The sequence below is a fragment of the Scophthalmus maximus genome, chromosome 12 (genome assembly GCF_022379125.1).
Source record: "Scophthalmus maximus strain ysfricsl-2021 chromosome 12, ASM2237912v1, whole genome shotgun sequence".
Classification (NCBI taxonomy): Eukaryota; Metazoa; Chordata; class Actinopteri; order Pleuronectiformes; family Scophthalmidae; genus Scophthalmus; species Scophthalmus maximus.
In genome coordinates, this window is record NC_061526.1 from 20309428 (window position 1) to 20330677 (window position 21250).

The 21250-nt window shown below is 42.4% G+C and overlaps 1 protein-coding gene and 1 long non-coding RNA gene across 7 annotated transcripts in view; one reads left to right on the forward strand and one right to left on the reverse strand.

Moving 5' to 3' along the window:
• The window catches only part of LOC118319711, a 38339-nt gene extending 18241 nt beyond the window's left edge, over positions 1 to 20098 (forward strand). Inside the window, exons 3-4 of the long non-coding RNA XR_004796079.2 lie at positions 18801 to 18925; positions 19988 to 20098. This is a non-coding gene — a long non-coding RNA (uncharacterized LOC118319711). The remainder of the gene's footprint in view (positions 1 to 18800; positions 18926 to 19987) is intronic.
• The window catches only part of anks1b (ankyrin repeat and sterile alpha motif domain containing 1B), a 157448-nt gene that overhangs the window by 4839 nt on the left and 131359 nt on the right, over positions 1 to 21250 (reverse strand). For 4 of the 6 annotated variants that reach the window (XM_047336142.1, XM_035650160.2, XM_047336144.1 and 1 more), the window contains 7 exons: positions 10825 to 10932; positions 9288 to 9491; positions 7061 to 7186; positions 4495 to 4566; positions 2634 to 2720; positions 1989 to 2126; positions 1723 to 1890 (listed from right to left, as the gene is read on the reverse strand). In XM_047336142.1, coding sequence (XP_047192098.1) covers positions 1723 to 1890; positions 1989 to 2126; positions 2634 to 2720; positions 4495 to 4566; positions 7061 to 7186; positions 9288 to 9491; positions 10825 to 10932 — 903 coding nt within the window. Of the gene's footprint in view, positions 1 to 1722; positions 1891 to 1988; positions 2127 to 2633; positions 2721 to 2850; positions 2941 to 4494; positions 4567 to 7060; positions 7187 to 9287; positions 9492 to 10824; positions 10933 to 21250 lie in introns of those variants that run through there. The other 2 variants (XM_047336143.1, XR_007031776.1) reach the window with 2 other exon arrangements.

The window sequence follows — 21250 nt, forward strand, 5'->3', positions numbered from 1 at the left end:
GAGAGGTAATTAATGGTTAATGTAACTGTATCCGAGTCAGCAGATTGTGTGTACACATGCCATAGTCCATCATCTCTGTAGGCGCAGGACAACAAACAACGCACAGGAAGCGAGCAAACACAAGTACTGCATGTCCTCTTTTTTTTCTGATCCTTCGTCTGTCACTCTCTTTCCTCACTCCCGGACTTGCTCTAACTATAGAGAGTGAGGCCATTCCTCCAAAGCCACTGATTCTCCTCTATCACAATCTCTTTCTTCCATGACTCGCAGTATGTAAACGGTGCAGGCGCACTGATATAGCAGCCGGCGTAACTCTACACCAGGTCGTTTTAGGCGCACATGTGCTGCTGTGCCAGCCGATGCGTGTCAGTGGAGGAGCGAAGTGGGTGAGTGCGACTATTTTGAAGCTCTGTCAGGGTTAACAGGAGGTCGATAGGTTTTACAGATAGACTCTGTGACGCTGTGCTTGGAGGAGGCGTGAAGAAAGACCAGTCACGTCTGCACATATACACACAAATTCATAATAGACACAAAGCTAGAACTGGGTATCAACAGCAATACTTTACTGGTACCAACTGAAATTAGACAACTAGTTTTTTTGACCCCTCGTTAGGCAGTTCTTTCAGTCCTTGTTTTGATTGCATTGTGGACAGAGCTGGTTTCACAAGCAGTATGCGAGAACACGCATTACTCAAAAAGTCGGCTTTACAAATGTTTCATGAGGAAGGAAATGGATTCAGCATGTTCTTCTTTGAAGAAAAGTGGAAAGGTTGTAGAAAAAAGTTGTTTTGTGTTATATAAGGCTACTAATGTGTCTCATGCCATGATTATTGATGACAAAAATATCACACCTTTTTGCGCTAAAATATACTAAAATTGCTTTGCATCATAAGAACTTTGGATTTTAGTAGATTCCATGCACCCATGGCAGTAGGTGGGAACTGATCAGACATACTCATTACAGACTCCTACATACTACAGCATTTTTGATGAGAATCTAATGGACTGAAATGTTAATAATTTCATTTTACAAACAAGGCTGCGTGCTGTATGTGGGAGTTTTCCTCGTGAGGATTCTTTATCTTCTTCTCAATCAATCAGTCCAGCGTGTAAGAGACTACAGAGACACTGTAAGACTGACAGGATGCTTCACAGATCCAATATCCACCTACACTACTTCTCTGCCACAGCGTCCGCTGGGCCAAGTCTCTCACACATACAGAACTCAAGTGACTCGGGATAATCCCAGTAAACCAAACAGAGCTGAACATGATGTATATGAGCAGAGATGAGCGACTGTGACGAATCGGAGCAGAGTGATGAATATTATGGACAGATTCCAGTGGAGATGGAATGCTGCTAACGATTATTAGTTCAATGCAAATATAGAATAAACTAAATTTTAGTTCAAGAGTTGAACGCTGACATCAGAAATTTAGGTGAAAATCCATCACACAAAAATTCCTTCTGTTTTTCTTTACTAAAATAGTCTTGTAATGTGCTGGACAGAGCAAGTTTATCATGAATTAGCTAAAAGATTAAGAGGACCCAGTTTAAAAGTTATGAAATTATATAATCTGTTATCGAAGGTTAGCTTTTAAAAGACTTTACAACTCGTCCAATCCAGACTGTCAAACACACTTGGAGTTGCTGATGCAAGTTTCAGTTTGTGATGGATTTTCCCTGCAATTAGTAGAGCAGCTGTACGGCAGTGTTGCTTACAGATTTGCGGATGTTGACGCGGGGTTTGGGAACCGGTTTGCTGGGCTTGCTGTCGAAGCTCTCGGGAAGTGTAGACGACCCGTGGCCGCTCTTTCTGGCCTGCAGAGCCAGCTGGTAGGCCACCTCGAAGGCCTGGCCCAGTGTGAGGATGATCTCATACGCCAGGTTCTGACAGGAGGCGGCAAAAGTAAACAGGAATATGAATATGACGTTACAGGCTAAGTGAATTTGATTCTTGCTCGTGTGAACACAGTGACAGTACTGACCACATCAAAGGCAGTGAAGACGTGGCAGTAGTGGTGACTGGACTTGAGGTCTTTGGTGATGTAGGCAAATGTCGACAGATCCTCTGGATCTTGAGCCGCACATGAGATGTTTCGAATCTCATGCTCTGCTATGATATTCTGCAGAGAGAGAGAGGGAAGATAAAGATGTGCAAAGAGAGACTGATGATTGTCTCTATTGATCCAATTAGTGTGACTACAAATCTGATTTATTATTTATCTCATTTCACACAACCCAAAACCACAATCACTGCAGCACAATGTTGCTTCCACAGTTTTCCACAGACTCATGATTTAAAATGGAATTTGCTTTGTTCTAAATGTGTGAAACCTTGAAAGATGTTATGAGCTTCCTAAAAATTCCAGAAAGGATTTAATGGATGGTTTTTATTGATCTCCTTAATATTCTGCTCATCCGTTCCACTCTAATTATTGCCTGATTGTGTTTTGGTTTTCTCTCACACCTTATTAATTTTTAAATCTGCCAGGCGGCTGCAGCAGCAGACATCAGTGCTGAGATACTACCCAGACCTGACACCTCCTAATGTCACTGATGCTCATGTTCAAAAGCCTGACCTTTAATGTGTTATTCAGTAGGCGTCGCACAAAATGAGCCATGAGTGTTACCTTATTTGTGGCGTCGATGAACTTCACTCCTTTGTAGGACACGGAGAGCACGATGGTCGGCACTTTCTTCATCTGTTCTGTCGACTTCTTGGAGTGCACACAAAACAAGAGACAGAGACGGAAAGAGGAGAGAGGCAGAAGTGACTTTTGAGGGATTTCACACGTAAATGACAACCAAAAAAACCCAGAAATCAGTTACAGTATTAAATTTCAACACCTTCATTGATGAATTTTGATCAGCCGAGATCTCCAATAACCTTTTAGTTTTATGAAAGACTGGGTCCATGTCTCAGAAGCTGCCTCAGGTCTACAAGCATGTGAAAATAACAATGAAAACCTAAACAGAATTTGAATGAATAAATTAAGCATTGAGGTAAATGAGCTAATTGAACTTTAACTCAATTACCAGTCAATTCAAATCCTCTCCAAAGGTCGGGGGTTGTCTGCTGCCTCATAAAAACCTGCTTCCGAATTAAATTTCTAAGTCCTATCGACTCCAGCGCTACAAATCCAATAAGACTCCTATAGAATATGCCTCTACTCATTCATTTTAATGACATACTGGCACTTAAACGTGTCTCGATTACCTATATTTGAAGTCGGCCATTATGAAGTGAGGTGCTGTGGAGAACCGTGTGATTTACAGCGTTTTCAGCATCATCTCTCCAAGCTGTCATTCTACCTGCCAAACGCTTTAATGTATTCAAAGAAATACATGTGAGATTAGTCCCTTTCCTACCATCTCGCCTGTCATCTCCCTCTCAGTTTCCACACTTCTATCATGCTCTGTCCTTCCCTTTCTCCCTCTGTCAAATCTCCTTGCTGGCTTTGTTTTTTCCCCATATCTGTCATTTCTTTGTTCTGTTCTTTACTTCCTGCTCGCAATGTGTTGCTGCTGCCGCTCGGCCCTGTCAGGATCAGGTAGTGCTGAAAAGCTGACAAAGGCAGGCAGCGCTGCCCGGCTCCGCTGGCAGCTAGAGGCTGTGGAGTTGGGATTTAAACATCCACATCTACCTCCACAGTGGAGGGTGAGAGTGACGGATGAAAGCCGGCATGCTGGGAACAGAGGCAAGCAGGTGAAGGCGGAAGGTTGGTTCACGTGGTATTACAAGCCAGAAATATATGATGTGAATATCAGTTAATTACAGAACCTTGGGTGCACTGCAAAGGTGTGTCATGCTGAGATAACGAAAGATGCCCTGTGATGTGGCAACATAAATATGGAGACAGATGAAAAGAGGAGAGAGGAACTGAAAGCTTTGCTCATGAATATTACAGTTTATCTTCACACTGCAGCAGCACATGATGAAAACGAGAGATATGAACAGAGGGCCAGAGGTAGTCAGTGTTACAGTAAAATATGGAAAAGAAATTAGGAAGGAAGCTGGAAGAGGAGACATGGACAGCAAGAGATGGATAATGGTAGTGAGAGGCTGAATGACAAAGCGAGAGGAAGAGATGAGGTAAAATGGGGATCGTGGGGTTTTCAGCTTCCTCGGCAAGGATATTAAAAGTAAATCCCTCAAAACACCTTATCCACAGTCATGATACTTTAAGTCTGCTTAAGTTCTAATGAGTGTGAGGGCACTCATACTGTGAGACTGTCCCAGATTTGAAGGTCCAGGAAGGTTTTTTATAGCACAGCCACTTGCTGTGGTGGTTTGCCTCGAAAATAATTAAATTATTTTGGTCCCATTTTGACGACACGTAAATGAAGGACTAAAACTTCTTATCCTTATAGTCTCTTTCAGATTGTGTTGCCAGATGTCAGCAGTTAACCTCATGTTCCTGCAGATGGACATGACTTAAAGGAGGTTGTCATAGCAGCAGCAGAAGTTAAACGTGATAAGTTGCGCATTACCCTCATTTTGGCACAAGCATCTTGTGTGGACTCCGTCCCTCTCAGCTCCTTCACCAGCATGGAACCCAGGTACTATGGAAAAGACACAAAAATGATTAGTAAATACACACAGGGTATGTACAGTATATCAGTGTCTAGTTATGGCTCTGTACAAATATTTTAAGCTACATAACAACATTTTAATTTCTGCAAAGGCCCTGTTAGTTTCCATTTTAATGGAGATCACAAAGTTTGGGAACAAGTTTGAGAAGCTTTAAGTGGTTTGCACTTAACCAAAAAAGCAAACATATTGCTGCCCCCGTGTGTGATTTCAGAAACTCTGTCAGCGCACTGAAACCAGAGGTTTGACACTTAACACAACAGCGTCAGGGTCCTGTCCCACTCCACTTTAATTTAGACGTCAATCTGGCTCTGTGACTCCTTCCACTGCCGACATTAAGGCGGAACAGCAATGTTGCCTAATTACTAGTTCATACCTTGAACAGGCTGTGGAAAAGGGGCTTATGAATGTTTTGAACATGGATCTTGACAGGAGCTATAGTAGAGCAGCATATGACTGTAGTCTGTAGCTACACACAGCAGTGATTAGATGAACCTTGCGAGGCTCCTGGAGGAACGTTAACACTTTCTGTCTGGGAATGACCAACATATCTGATTTAATAAAGAAGCGATGATGGTGACAGTGTTTTACAGGGACAATGTTTATGTGGACATTACAGCACCTGATAGGTGTGACATTCACCACCTCGCGGTGCCCTTCCAGCCTCATTCCCTGAAGCCAGACACTAACAAGGCTTTTAGTGAATTGAAGGAGGAATATTTACAGCTTCTTTTTTTTTAATCTAATTTGCGTGACTCTTCAGTAAATGACGGCAAAATAAAGCATCAGAGAATGGAACATTGATCTCACTGGATTTATCTCCAGTTTGATTAACAGAGGTAAAACAACCTTTTGGGCAAATTGCTTTGCGTGATGAACTACGTTTTATGTAGCACAGACCATGACTTTCAGTCAGGGAGCCTTAGCGGATCAGGAGGTGGTTGTCTGGGCACAAATCACATGATGCATCACGCTTGTTTTACAACCGAACAAAAGACCAGCTGCCGCCTCCTCTACCTGTCTTTGGGGCAGTTATTGTTAGATTATACAAAAACAAATGTGTTTTATTCAGTCCATATAACATTCAAAGATGTTGACAAGATAGCAAAAGGGCCTACGACCATGAGCCAATGGTTATTAAGGTCTTCTGGGGACCGTTCATTTGTTGAGATATTTCAGTCTCAACCAAAGGTGTTATTTGACTACAAAAGTCATAAAGAAAGGGTTTGAGAATTGTAAAGATTTGTATATTGAATCCTGCCTCTGTGGAAGCTTGTAGATTAATATGATATGGCCCAATGTTGAGGTAACATTGGCTTCATTGTTGATGATGTAACGTGTGGTAATGTTGTTAGAATATCTGCAGGCTTTTTACTGGAAATGGATCTGTGATAACTTCAGATAATATTTCCAGGCTCTGGTTGTGAACCTGACATAATACAGTTACAGCGTCATCTGGGCCGGTGCTGAATGGGGAGGAGAGAGGGTTTTGTTTATTTAGAGCCTGCGGTGCTGAAACATCCTTTATTCAGTCCTTTTTGGCTTATTACCACCCCCTCCTCTCTATTAACACAAACACAGTGCACTCCTCTCTCTCCTCTTTCCTTCTCATCAGTGTCTTATCCATCTAATTTATTCCTCTTCACTCTCCGTCTTTTCTCAGCTTGCCAATATTCACGCTGAGTGCTCAGCCTCCCCCTCTGTTGTGGCTCCTGCTCATTTATCTCACTTTCTGAGCTTTCTGCAGCCCATTGTCCTGGGACGGCTAGTGTCAGAGACGGTGTCATAAATGGCTCTGTGAGAGCACCTCCATATTTTGGCGGCCCACCCATCCTGCGTTCCCCTTTCTACCTGAAACATGTCGCCTGTGTAGTTGTGTATCTATCAGAGGCCTAGTGGTCCATACTGATTTCTATCAATCGAAGGAGGACAGGTTTTTGACTGACGGATGAAGTGCTCTTGGGACTCATCTCCACAATGTATTTTTTTTCAAATTTTGTTCCCCTCGTCTCTCTGCTACTAAATAACATGGATCATATATAATCAAAGTCTTCATCAAAATGCCTCAGAACCAATCACTTAAATTTTGGAAATACACAATCACATACATTCTCAATGTGTCTGAGAGCCAGTGGTATCTCAGTTGGTTTGCCTGCTCCATCACTGTAGTTTGGCTGCTGAGCATGTAATCAATCAAAGGGGCAAGGGTGTAGCCATGGTAACTTAGTGTACATATAACATCCTTAATGGAAGGTCTGACTGAAATGTGAAGCTGAGGGTCATTAGTCTTTCATATCATTACATTCAGTTTGTGTATAAGTTTCATGCACGTAGAGCTGAAATGATTGTTGACTAATTGACAAATGAGTCAGCAGAAGATGATGCAAACTATATTAATAATCAATTGACAATTCAAGTGACATAAACAAAGATGTGAGAGTGAAGTGGAGAAGGGGTTGGACTCACGTAGGCTTCGTAGTCACAGGACTGAAAGATGAGCTTCTCGGGATGATGCTGCCAGTACTGCACCGGAGTGGATGAGGTGGCCTCATTCGGCGGACGCAACGTGATTGGCTCGCACCACTCGCCGGCCTGAAACAACAACCAATTGCACGTCACGATGCAAATTAGATCACACAAGATTACAAAGAGGAGACATGACATTAAGGCTTGCGCTAAGTATCTCATATTGACATAAGTTGTTGGCCTAAGTTTAAGTTCATAATGTGACTGCTTCCCTGCCCGAGCATGAACATGCCATCAACGGGACACGCTTCAAAGAACATCCAAGAGGAAATTAAATTCAAATGAATTATGCTGAGCTCCTAAATGTCTACGTTCTTTAGCTCAGTTTAAGACTCTTTGCTGCGGCTCAACCGCTTTTTCACACAGTGAGCTTTCAACTTTCAAACAGAGGAAATACCTAAATCCTATCTGCATACTTCTCAAATATCTGTGGATAACAATTAAGTTTGTTTTATGGTCTTTCATTCTTTGGTAAATGAAAGCAGATGTTTTTTGTGTGAGGAGGAATGCACACACACGCACGCATGCACGCACGCACGCACGCACGCACGCATGCACACACACACACACACACACTGACATAATGCTAGCTAAAGTCAAAACCTCCAAAATCTCACACACGCACACACAAGCTGTGCCAAAGACTGCATGTTTGTGCGTCAGTCCGTATCTGATTGCTTGTGTATGTAATCCTTCTCAGGAGGTTGGTGAGGGACCGAGGTGAGACCTTACAGTCAGAGGCAGGGATGTTGGATAAACAACTTGGGGATAGGCATTTAGAAACCGACAACCGTCCAAATCTACGCCCAAATCCACCAGCTTAACAATATTACACCCGTTTCCCCCCATACACTTTGACCCACCAAGGGGCTCAGCTGGAAATCACTATATTGTGCCAACTTAAGGGCCAGAAAATGTGTCTTGTTCTCCTGGGTTTTATTTTCTGAAGGGGAAGGGAGGAAGGAAAAGGAAAGAGAGGGAAGAGCCGGAGGGAGAACCAGTTGAAATGTGTTGACAGTAATGAAACAGAGAGCAACGATTTTTACTCTCGTCACTAATAGTTATTCTTCTATTCTGGCAAAGCTGAGTCATCAGTGCCACCTCAAGAGTGTTGTATCTAAACAGGGGGACACACTGTGTGACACACACAGACACACACAGACACACACACACTTGAGCGATTTAGCAGGATAACCATGAGTGTGTGATAATCTGTGCTGATAAGATCTGTGATTCACACAGAGACACAAAAAGACCCTAATCATACTGAATCAAAACACAGCTGCAGCCTCAGATGTGTGTGTGTGTGTGTGTGTGTGTGTGTGTGTGTGTGTGTGTGTGTGTGTGTGTGTGTGTGTGTGTGTGTGTGTGTGTGTGTGTGTGTGTGTGTGTGTGTGTGTGTGTGTGTTTGAGTCATTGTGCAACTGTTGATTGTAGGTTGTAAAGTTCTCATTTTGCGTTTGGATGAGAATAAAATTGGCTGGACAGTTTAGATGCTTATTTGGTAAAGTTTTTTGTTTATGCAGAATTATGAAGTATTACATCCTCTGATGACAGAGTAGAAAAATGCTGTTTGTGTGCATTAGACACAGACTGCAGGAGATAAACATTTATTTTCTAAGGCAGAAGAAGATTGTCTTATTCCATTTTTTAGAACCACAATATTTGTTGAACAGCCAGTCGCCCATTGAACTGTCGTTTGCATGTTTTATTATTATTTAGCAGAAAGTTTCAGGAATAAATTTCCAGTTTCCTTACAGTTTTTGCTAAATTTATATGAGCAACCAAAACAGATGGATGAAAAACTTTGAGTTTGGCATCTTGTATCTATTAGAGACAAGCATTTAATTACTGCGATTTTTCATTTATAATTAAAATATATTCCAGTGCCCTGATAACAAGTGTGATACTTCTTGAAAGCTCATTAGTTTATCATGTATGACTATCAATTATAATAAAAGACGATCTAGATAATCATTTGAATGATTATTACAAAAATCTGATTTTTATATTAGTCATTGATACAAATAGATAACAGGAATGTTTACAAACCAGACTTATCCTTTAAATATAAAGTATGACCATTCATAATACTGCCCTCGAGTCCAACCCTCTCTACCCGCCCCTTCCCTCCATTCATCCCTCCATCCTCTCCACCCTTCCTCACCATGCTGACTTGGGCCATCTGTCGCTCCAGCTTGGATCGCGGCACGTCCTCGAAGTAGTTATCATTGCTGCGCTGTCTGCGCCGGGCATCTGCCTGCATGATGAGGTGCTGCACGTCTAGAGATCCGCCCGGGACCCCTGCCGTGTACGCTGCCTGGCCCACCGACGGGCTGAGCTGGGGAGGAGTGTGGTTCCCGCCGGGCTCCTGAGATTGGAATGGGGTGGGGTGGAAAGCAAGAGAGGGTTCATTCATCATTTCATAATGTGCCGTGTCACTGCTGCAAATAAAATAAGTAGGGCAATTGCATTCACTGTATGCGGTCACATTTTTCAGCTCCCGTGTTGCTATGCTGCTGTGTACCAGTGCCTAAAATTGTTTTGCTCGGAGGCAAAGACTGTCCCACATCCAGCAGGTCTCAGTGTGTCTGTGAGCACTGCGCTGAAGCTTCGTCTGTTCGGTGTTAAGTCACTTTACGAAAAAGCATCGACTTGATCCTTAAAGTGGAAAAGGATGTTCATGTAACAGGTTATTCGTGCTGGGGTGGAGTCTAAACCACCCCAAAGAATAAGGACTTTGCTACATTTTAATTGTGTAATGGTCTTCTATGTTAGAAGGTTATTTCTCTTGATACATTAATCACTTTTAATTGATTAAATATGAGAAGACTTTCTTTATCGGTGTCTTTGGAAGCTGAAGAGAAAAACTTTTCAACTCACTTCTCATCCTGAGCCGCATTCTGTTCATTCAACCATTTGCCCTAATGCACTCAGCTGTCCGCTACTGTTTGTACTATATTACTGAGTAAACACAGCTCTCAACTCACTCACTGGAAGGAAAGGCTGCCACATCATTTTACTCTCTATTACAGCCATACAGTATACTCTTGCTTTTTTTTTTTTAATTACAAGCCAATGGCACCTCTTTGAAGAATTTATATCAATGAATCAATTATTGTAGTTGATCACGCAGAAGTGCTGAACATGCTTCTTCTAGCTTCTCAATTGTGGAAATTTGCTGATTTTCTAATTCATTTATTTTAGTGTTAGATGCTCTACGAATAACTACAAACCAGAGAGTGTTCGATTATTTTAAAGCCCAGCACATCATTTTAATTTGTAGGTGGACATGTTGAGACACAGTTGACAATTTTGGCTGTTTGGACGAAGAAAAATGAGCAGAATCAACCAGGCAGACACACATGACTCCCTTGCTTCAACAGCACAAAGAGCAAGAGGCTATTATAGGGCACATTAGAGCGTAGCACCGATGGGAGTAAGCCAGTTCCTTGTGATTAGTATCCAAAAAAATCCGGAGGGGAGGAAACTGCAGTGGGGCGGCCATTTTGTGCCTGCCTCAGAGATTTGGGTAATCAGTTGGGTGGTAACAGCAGCAGCAGTGGGGAGGCCATGTTTCCCTTAGAGAAATACACAGCCATCTGTGATGAATTCTTAATAATTCAATTCTACGTTGGTTTAGATTTTGCCGAGTGTTATCATGGTTGGTACAACATCCGGTCTGCTGGCGGAGGATCACTCACCCTGAGGGAGATGGCCCGCGGAGGTTTTTGTGGGGTGTCTTCGTGTAGACGGTCCCCCAACGAGGCCAAGATCCGTTTTCTGTGTCCAATAAGACTGATCTTCAAAACCTGAATGAACACACAGATATAAGACACCAAAGTTAAATGACATGCACGGTAATCTACATGTAAAACAGCATTTATATGGAGTAAGGGTTCAAATCTCTCAGACTGGAGAATAACAACGATCACTCCTACAAAAAAAAAAACGACATAAAGGTAACAGGTAACCTGAAATGGAGGATAATCTGCAATATATAGAAACGAGTGTCACGGAAAAACTACAAAGAGCACTGCAGAGCATTCAGGGAAGTTCTAATGAGGGCATAATGATATAAAAAGGCCCCTGAGCACATGCATACATTATGTCATTATTATTCTTACATAACTCTGACATGGTTTGGACGCCCGCGTTCAAGCTGCTAGTTGTTTTACACAAACAAGATCATAAAGAATACACCAGACCTCTGACGTTAGGTTTCCTGTCACAGGGGCCGATATGGAGAGACTGATTAAATTAATTTTTTCTCCTAATGTAATTTATTACTTTGTTCTTTTATAACTTCCAAATTAATAAGGTATCAATATTCCCTGACACAGCAAAGTATGTGTACAGCAAAGTAAAAAAAGTGAATAAGCACATTTTCAAAATATCATACTATTGCTATAAAACTCCGGGGGTGTTAAAAATCACAATAACAAACAAAGTGGATGCACCGACTGTCAGATTTTTTTTGCCAAGGTAATTATCTGATAAAACATTGTTGCTGAGAGACTCGAGTTACTGATAGCCATGAAATACAAATTCAACAATATGAGAATGTGGGAAATTTCTAATAGTCTATTGATTTTCCCCAGGCGCTCGTTATACAGGCACTAACAGAGACGGAAGACTTGGGGACTTGCAGTGAAAGCTCTCATTCTTTCTCTGGTCACCAGGCGTCTACTGACTGTGCCAGTTACTGGGTTTTCTAAAGAGGCGAGCTGGAGCATGGAAGCTTTCTGCATCTGATGTTTGCACCTTCTGTCACCCATGCTTCAGTATACAACAAAAACTGCTGTCTGGTCTTAAGGGGGCTGCCTCTCGAGGTCTTCTGCAGTGTGAGAGAATGTTTGTGTATTGGTGTGTGTGTGTGTGTCTTCAGGGCAAAAAGGTGGTAATTAGCCTCGATGTGAGGCCTTGCTGTGAGTCTAATGATTCTCCCAATAGTCTTGCGTTTAGTCAGCGCAACTCACAGATGCAAGCACACACATTTCATCATCTACTGCACCAATTACTGCCCTACATCTGTGAGAGAACCCCCCCCAAAAATACAGACTAGGCAGTGATGCATTGGTTATAGACCTAAACAGATCAGAAATAATCCATCCCACGCATAATGAGTTGAGTATGTATGTGTGTGAACAACAAAGGTGTAATCTGTCGATCAACATGCTCAACACTTCCTCTTGTTGTTGAGGACTTTGGTTCGCAGGTTTCATAAATTTCCATTCATGTCATAGTGAATAAGAAAAAGGGACTTTTGGAATAGTGGCCATCAGCGGGTTAAACTACTTCCTGCGCTGCTCTCCTCTCTTCTGTGTGGAAACAATGTAACTTAATTGTTAAATTTAGAAGGATCAAAGGGAACCGGAGAGCAGAGCCGGGACCAGCGGCTAGTGAAACTAATTGGCTTATTATGGCCACCCCGCGCTCCCTCCGACAGTTTTTACTCACTTATCTTTCCTCTCCCATTCTCCTCCCCCTCTCTGGCGTTCACAGTCTCCATCTCTCTCTCTCTCGCTCACACACACACAGTCAGTGATACCATAGCCTCTGTCTCTTTCTGCTAAAGAGGACACTAATTCACTGAATTTGGAGCATTAGGATTATGTGATTTAGTCTTTTACTTGCTCATGTTTGAAGGGGGGCATCTTTAGAAGAAGTCAGTATCATCCAGTGTGACTGTGATTCACTGTTCAACCAGTAAAGAGAAAATTACTCTTGATTTATCGACTCCAAACCGGCATCATTGCCTTGGTCATGTGATCATTGTCATTTCAATATATTGATTACAGTGCGGTTAGATTCTATATTAAACACTAGCGTGTTGGAAGTTAGCACTGAAACGATAAGTGTGATACACGAGTCAAACAACAGAAAATTTATCAGGAACTCAGTAAAAAACCTACTGCCAGCTTCATCTGGGGCTTCAGGAAATGTTGGATTGAGATTTAAATTATTTTTCCTTAAAATGCTAAATATCATAGAAGCGACTTTACCTGACTTAAAATGAGTTTATTTGAACAATTAAACAAACAAACAAACAAACAAACAAACAGATTCTGCTCCTGTAGAAAATGACCTGGATTTTTATGCGGTACGAAGATGAGGTTATGAAATATTCAGTCTCCTGAGGGGGCAGTAGCGTGACACCAGTCCTACTGTTGTTGTGTCATCACGTTTATTTATACACACACAAGAACCAAAGAAAGCACAGTGGTTTGCCTCATACAGTGCGTAACTGTGTGTGTGCATCAGTGTGTTACACTTTGCCTTATGCAACAGCATCTGCTTCAACTACAGTAGAAGCCTCAACCTCAGCTTGAAGTTCAACTGTCACCATGGCAACACTGAGCCGCCGCAGCAGCAGCAGTCACCCACATTCACTCATCCAAAAAGAAATGTTTTAAATATATGTATAAACAGATATATTTATATAAAACACATTTTCACTCCCTGACGCTTGACTGCAGCATCATCCCATCTGCATTTAGATTATATTCATAGCAGCAGAGCCACCGCAGCGTGTACCTGGATTATTATTTTTGAAAATGAGTCATGTTACTACTCATAATAGCAGGCTTTTTAAGATTTTCTCTGGGAATTTCAGAGCCTGGACGACAAAAGAATGTGGTCTGAACATTTCGTTTACAACAAACAACCCTTCCACTGTCTGCTGAGGTTTGTCAGGCCAAACCTCAGCAGACACTTGAGGGTCATCAGCTGGTGTAGAGCCGGTTTGCGACAAGAGATCCGGCTTTGCTGCAAACCAGTGAAACATCTATTTATTAATATTTACCTTATGTAACAGTGAATGTAAACGTGGATGTCCATGTCTTCCTATTGCTCTCTGTCGGGGTGATGTCACAGAGCAGATTATTCAATGACGGTTACTCATCCTCTGGTCTTGATCTTAGCACTATAGTATGAAGTGATTTAGGCTGTTTGCCTCCAGTATTTGGACGGGCGGGATGTTTGTGCCTTTTATGTGTGTCTGTGTGTCGATCAATGCACTAATCCTTTTAACGGTCCCGTTAGCCCAGACTGAACGGGCTTGATTAACGGATTAGCCACCACACGGAGCTCTGCTTTCTCCCGGCATCTCTCTCTGTGGCGTGCTGTCACTTTACTACAGAAAAATAAACCATAAATGACAATCTGATTCTTTTGCCATTTGTCATGTTAACTGTTGGGCTGAGGGCTTTTGAGTTATAAAACATCTCCCAGTAGAACTAAGATAATTTCACTTGTCTCCAAGATCCTATGTTTATTTAATCAGTGTCAGTCAAGATCCAAACCTTTCCTTAAACTTCCAAGAAAATCACAACAGCATGTTGACCCCTCAAAATTAGGGAGAAAACCAAATAATGATGACAGCTGCGACAAAATGACTCATCTTGCAATAATAAGGGTCAAGTGGAAAGCGTCAGTGATTGTGGACATCGACGATGACCTCTCTCATTCACGACACTGGGGACAAAAAGCCTTTTCTCTGTTTCTTACTGGAGGGGAGACTGGAAGCTGGTCGGGTCACTGGAGCATGAAACCCAGTGAGGGAACCAACAGTCCGGTCACTGTCTGTGCTCAGGCCAGCACGTAGTTTTAATGATGGAGAAGGACGGGAGTGAAAACACTTTCAATAGTCTTGTTGCTACTGTTACGACTCTCCTAAATAGCCCTTTCATCACCCTCATATCCCCTTTCCTTTCCACATATTCCGTTGACCTCAGATTACTGCTCATCATCTGCTCCCACACGTCTCTCCTCTCCTCCCGTTCTTATTTTCACTCTGCTATATCCAGATGATAGAGAGAGAGGCTAAAAGCAGTCAGAGAGAATAAATAGTGCGAGTGTGTTAGTGATTTCGGCCCTAATAAAAGACGAGGCTCTGCAGTTAAAAGAACTTCTTCTGTTCAGCCTTGGCAACTGCATGTTGATTGGTGCCTCTTTGTTTGTTCACTTTCACTGTGTGTATCTACCTTCTGCAGGCTCGTGTCAATAAGACCCATTACCTCTCCCCTGTAGACCATGAGGGCGTGACCTCTGCGATATCAACAGACCTCCACGGCCCCGCAGGCGTCATCTGTTAATGGTGCGTTTGGGGTTCAGAAACCCAAATTGATTTTTCCAGATCAAAGAACCACTGGCGTAAGGTTACTTAAATTGCCTGGGTCAGAATACATTACAGGCCAAGTGAATGGTCATATTGATCATCACATCTCATGCGTCTGCCTCAGCACCGTCTCCGAGGTTGAGCACACTGCCATGGCTGCCACTGAGGGCACCGGAGTCACGCCCTGTATAATATTCCTAGGACTTTGGTTGGTTTAAATGACTCATGGAGGAATTCATGGTCTATTATTATAGATTCATACCACAGATATATTTTTAGTTTCTGTAATGTTTAGACTAAAAACAAGGTGTTTCCCAGAAAAATAAATTGAAAGAGAGAGTTAAGTTAGAGTTAAGTTTCTTAAGTCAGTGTTGCTCTGTTCCTCCAGATCTATCTTTTCATTAGCTATAGTTTTCTTACTTCTTGACCCTCTCTTGTTGCCACAGCAGCACAGGTTGAAACCTAGAATATTCTAAACTAATTGGATAGTTAATCAGTCTGGTCCGACTGTTCAGCTTTCCCACATGTGTTTTCTTAATTTTCCAGGTGCTTTTGTTTTCCTAATACCTCTGGTCCACACTCTCTTTCTACCTGAAAATCCTGGAAATAGGATTTTGTAGTATAATGGTAATCATATTAAATTGGACGAAATTTAAAAGATTTTGTCAGCTAATGATGTTGCCCAACATCACCAAATCTAAATTGTTATGCAACCGTATTGATAGAATGTGAATAACAGTGTTTGTGAAGACGTGAACATTTACAGCAACAACGTTTGGCTAATTATTCACCCAGATCATATTGATGTCTTTGTAAACATTAACACTTAATCACAGCCAGCCACTTTCCTCTCTGCCTGTTCTGTTCTGTTCTGTCATCACTCCATCCATCACTTGATGCATAGGGCATGATTAGTATCGATTGGCCTGGACGGACGGACGGACGGACGGACGGACGGACGGACGGACGGACGGACGGACGGACGGACGGACGGACGGACGGACGGACGGACGGACGGACGGACGGACGGACGGACGGACGGACGGACACACACACACACACACACACACACACACACACACACACACACACACACACACACACACACACACACACACACACACACACACACACACACACACACACACACACACACACACACACACACACACACACTCTGACATAATGCTAGCTAAAGTCAAAACCTCCAAAATCTTTCTCAACCAATGGGGACATAAATTGTCGTCATTAGTTACTGTGTGTTTAAGTCGAAGGCCCCATTGGGATATAAAAACAAACCCTCCCAACACATACAAACACACCACAAACCATTACGGTGAGGGTGGGTAACACTAGAGGGAAACCGGATACCACAGGTTGCCTGGCAACCTGAGAGCCGGAGTGGAGTTGTAGCTAGGGGTGATGTGATAAAAATGATGGACCAATAGGCAGCCAATGGGAGCAGGCCGTTAATAAGCCCGCCCACATCGAGACAGATATATCTCCATTAATAGCATGAGAACTGTAACTATGACTGGAAGCTAAGGCTGTGTGCGCGCGTGTGTGTGCGTGTGCGTGCATGTGTGTTCTTGCAAAGCTCATCTTCCACTGACATACACACACACTCTTTACCACACGCAGCAGCTCATGAATTGAATTCTCAATAAGACGAGAGAGAGAGGAAGTGGTTTATGATTTTTTTTTTGGATTAATAAATACTTCAAGCCTCGAGATGGAACCGATTTTCACACTGCAGCGGAGCAAGGGCTCTCCTCAGACATCAGGCTGTGCGTGAACATGCGTGTGTGTATTTGTGAGTGCACAATACTATCTGGGTGTGGGTGCTTCAAAGACGCCACCTCTGGAGCATCAGAATGCAGTGGGGGATTTATATTTCATAACATGGAAACAATAGTAAATATTACATTAAAAGTCAAAAATGCATTTGTTTTGAACATTTGGCTTTTACAATATTTTTCTTCACTACAGCTCTTGGTGCTTAGATTAAGTTTTTAGTAACAGCAAGGTCTTGACGACGTGTATATTAAGAGACAAGTGTGTGACTTGAATGATGACATGACATAACACAGTTAAGGTTGACACGGCCATGATGTTTATGTTGTTGATATGTGGCACTTTGCACGTCAGAGGCACAGCAGAGCTCAACACACAGCAGCTGCTCGTGGTTAGAGTCAGTGAAACGTGCAAAATCCGGTAAAGGCTGCAGATACAAGATCAGGTTAATAGGATGCTTGTAGCAGCCATATGTGCATCTGATAACTCCATGCAGGGGGATGGCTTCTGATGGTGCCCTGCTGTTGAGCTCCTTCATGATTCTAGTGGGGAAAACCTTGAAAAGGAAACAAGGAGCTATTGAATAATTGTGCCACTACTGTCCCTGATGAAGCCAAAAGAAATTGCAAATCTTGTAGGAGTAGCCGGTGACATGTGAGGTGTTTCTTTAATTCTTACACTTTGGACAAAGAAATCTTGATTTGATAGCTCCAGCTATATTTAAATCTATTACTTAGTTTATGTTTTGAGTCATTCCTAAATTCTTAGAAGCTATTGTGTTTTTCTGTAAAGATGCATAGAGAAATTATTTTTTCAGAGTTAGAGTTAGTTAGTATTGTGTTGTTTCTGCAAAATGTATCTTACAATCCTAGTTTACGTTGTTATTGAAGAATCTTTAACACTTTAATCTAAGTGGGTCAGATATTAACAAGCTAAGGTTAATTTAGCTAGTTCCAGCATTTACACCTAAGCAGCTATAGGGTCTAGATATTTTAACTAACATAAGAACTAACTAAGACTAATTTCTGTTCATACTTAGTGAGAGCTGGTGCAACATGCTCCTCATCTTTGTCAGATAAGGCAAAAAAAAAAAAAAAAAAAATCTGAATCAGGCCACATCAGAGTAGATGTGGCTGAATATTACAGGAGACCAATGAGCCCAAAGCTGTGGTGCTAAAGATAAACCAACCAAAACCTAATGCAAGATACCACGTCCTTCCTGCTGCAAGGTTATTCAACATGTCTCTCTCTCACACACACACACACACACACACACACACACACACACACACACACACACACACACACACACACACACACACACACACACACACACACACACACACACACACACACACACACACACACACACACACACACACACACACACACACCTTGGCCACTTTACTCAACCTGCTGTACCGAGGACAAATGTTTCAGATAAAAAAAAAGATCAGCTGATTTACAGTCTGAGTTTAAGTGTGTGCCAACGTTCCTGATTTGTGACCCACTTCAGTCCCAAAATTAAATGTCAACACTTTGAAAATAAACCCTCCCCCTTTCACGCCAAATGACCGAAGGCTGTAAAATAAGTGTTAATGCCATTAATCATTTTAAGACTTGGGTAAAAAATATGAATTAACTTAACAAATTTAAAATAATAGTGTCAGTTTTTCTGGAAATGATATTGGGAATTTAAACCCTTTGCTTCATTAAATCAGCTACTGTATGGTCAAAAAATCTTTGTCCACAAAACGACTTTCACAGGATCATCCATCATGCTGCCTCCTGACTAATGCCGGTCACCGAGGAGGAATCTATTGCAGTGACTCGCCGTGGCGACAATTCGATGAACAGGAGGCTGGTTTATGATTGATAGACCGGCGTCTGAGGTAAACAGCATCTGGCAGGATTTCCAACTCAATCTTTCTGTTTGAACGGTTTGTTCCTCAGCTGCCGGGAAAAGAAAAATACTTCTCTTCCCTCAGTCCTGCTGGAACCTGTCAGTCTCTCCCACTTTTTACCTCACGCAAGGTTCTTACTTATTCCATTTCAGTCTTGCACAATCATTATATTCAGAAAACAAGTTGACACTTATCATCTCGGCTCCTGGATTCTTAGCTGGCACTGGATAAAACTAAAAAGCTTTCAACTAAAGCTAAAGTACAATTATATAATTATCACTGCTTTGAATGATTTGGAAATAGAACATTGCTTAACGTGAAAGTGGGTCTAGAAAATTTTAAAAAACTCTTCCAGACCAACTTAAAAGCCGAACAACATCCATCTCTTAAGGTACTAGATTTTTTCTCTTGTCCCAGATTCTGTTAGTAAATGCAAATGAGGATGGGACAAATTAGGGCAGCAATTGGAGTTGAGTGAATTTTACTGTACATGAGCGTTTTTGCATTTTTTCTCAGTTTCACTTAACTGAGCGTGGAACAAGAGACAATATTTGGCTTGAGACCTTTCAGAAAGTCGTGTGACATGTACAAACTTGACAACTTGGTCCAGATTGAGTCAAGCGGATTCCTCAGCATCTGAGCAGCTTATTATGCAGCAGAGAAAAAGAAACTTCATTTTCAGCAAAGACACAAAAAAAGGGAGATGACACATACTCTGTTTCTCTTCTTGTGGAATAAAGAGACTGCAGCAAACTTGTGTTTTATCAAAGCACAGCGAATGCTTAAATACTGAGCCCATTCTCTCAGGTGCCTCAAAAACAGACTCCTACACACTAAATGCACAAAAAACATCTATCTCCAACTCCTGCGCGACACACGCACACACCAAGGCAGCAGTGTAGATTGAGGACCATGCAAGTGCCTCATATGTTGTAATCACCTCAGCCTCGCAGAGCATCCAGCTGAGAAGATGCATGAATAAAACAGCAAGTGAAGAACAAAAGGATCAGTGTTCACCGTCGCATTTTTTTCTCTCTCTTATGATTCCAGGCTATCACTTCTCTTCCCCATCCCGTCTCCCAGCAGACTTACCTCGACCCAAGACGGGACCTATTCCAAATGAAAGATTGAGAAGTCGTCCTCAGTTAGAATTCCTCTCCCGCAGTCTTTTTTTCCTCCTCAAACTCTCTTCTCCTGCGTAGTTGCTGTCCAAGACAAGTGTTTCTTTTTCCTTCTGTCTCTCTCTTCTCTTTATCCGTGCTTTCCCTAGCTTTACTCCTCGTCTCCTTACCACCAGCTTTTGTCTCCCTTTCTCTCACACTCACTCCGTCTGCAGATTTCAGGCGCTCACCAACTCCTCCTCTTTCTTCAGCTTGCGGCAGCCAGACTACATCTCCTACATGTCTCTGCTTGAGCGCTCGCTCGCTCTCTCCACACACACACTCCCTCGCTCTCTTTCTCTCTCTACCCAGTTTACATTTTCCCCTCCTCCTCCTCTCCATCTCGTCACTATGGAGACACTGGGCTCGTGCAGAGACCAGCTCGTGCAGGCTCACGAGGAGTGCAAATGTGTTTGTGTGCCGCATGAGTTGAGAGTTCAACAGCAGCAGTATCGTCATCATAATATGACACTGATGTGTTTAAAAATATATACATGACATACGCTTATTCTTGTCCGATATGACGCTGCAGCTAGCAGCCGGTTAGCTCGATGTAGAACTTAGACTGAAAAAAGGCTATCAAGGTTCAAGCCAGGCTAACAGTCCCTGCTGGTTACCTGGCAACCTCACGATCTGAAAGTTACCGCCCAGTATTAGCCCAGCACACAAACCACCATGACACTATAACATTGTTATATTTTGGAGCCAGCAGTGGAATAATGAAAGGAAATGAACATGTAAGAAACATCCCGAGCGCGACGGTTACCAAGGAGATTGTTGTGGTTTGTCAGTGCTCTAACCTCCTCGTCACCGTGGCAACCCTCAACCAGGAGAGTTTGAACCCGATCCAAGTCTTGGAAGTTCTCCAACTGTAATTCACCTCACATTGTCACGGTAGGAAACGAATGGCACTTATTTTGGAAACTTACAGAAGCCCAACAGCCGTCGATTTTCCAAATCTACGTCGTTCGTCTGTGCGACATTTTTCTGTTTAGCTCCAGACGCAGACAAGTTTAGACATCTGACAGGAAATGTCTCAGAGCAGATCAATTCCCATTTATCTGATTGTAATGACTCTTTTGCAATGTTCCTTCATTCCTTGTGTACTTCAGAGCAATGTCATCACTGAGAAGGTTTGTGTAACATGCAAATA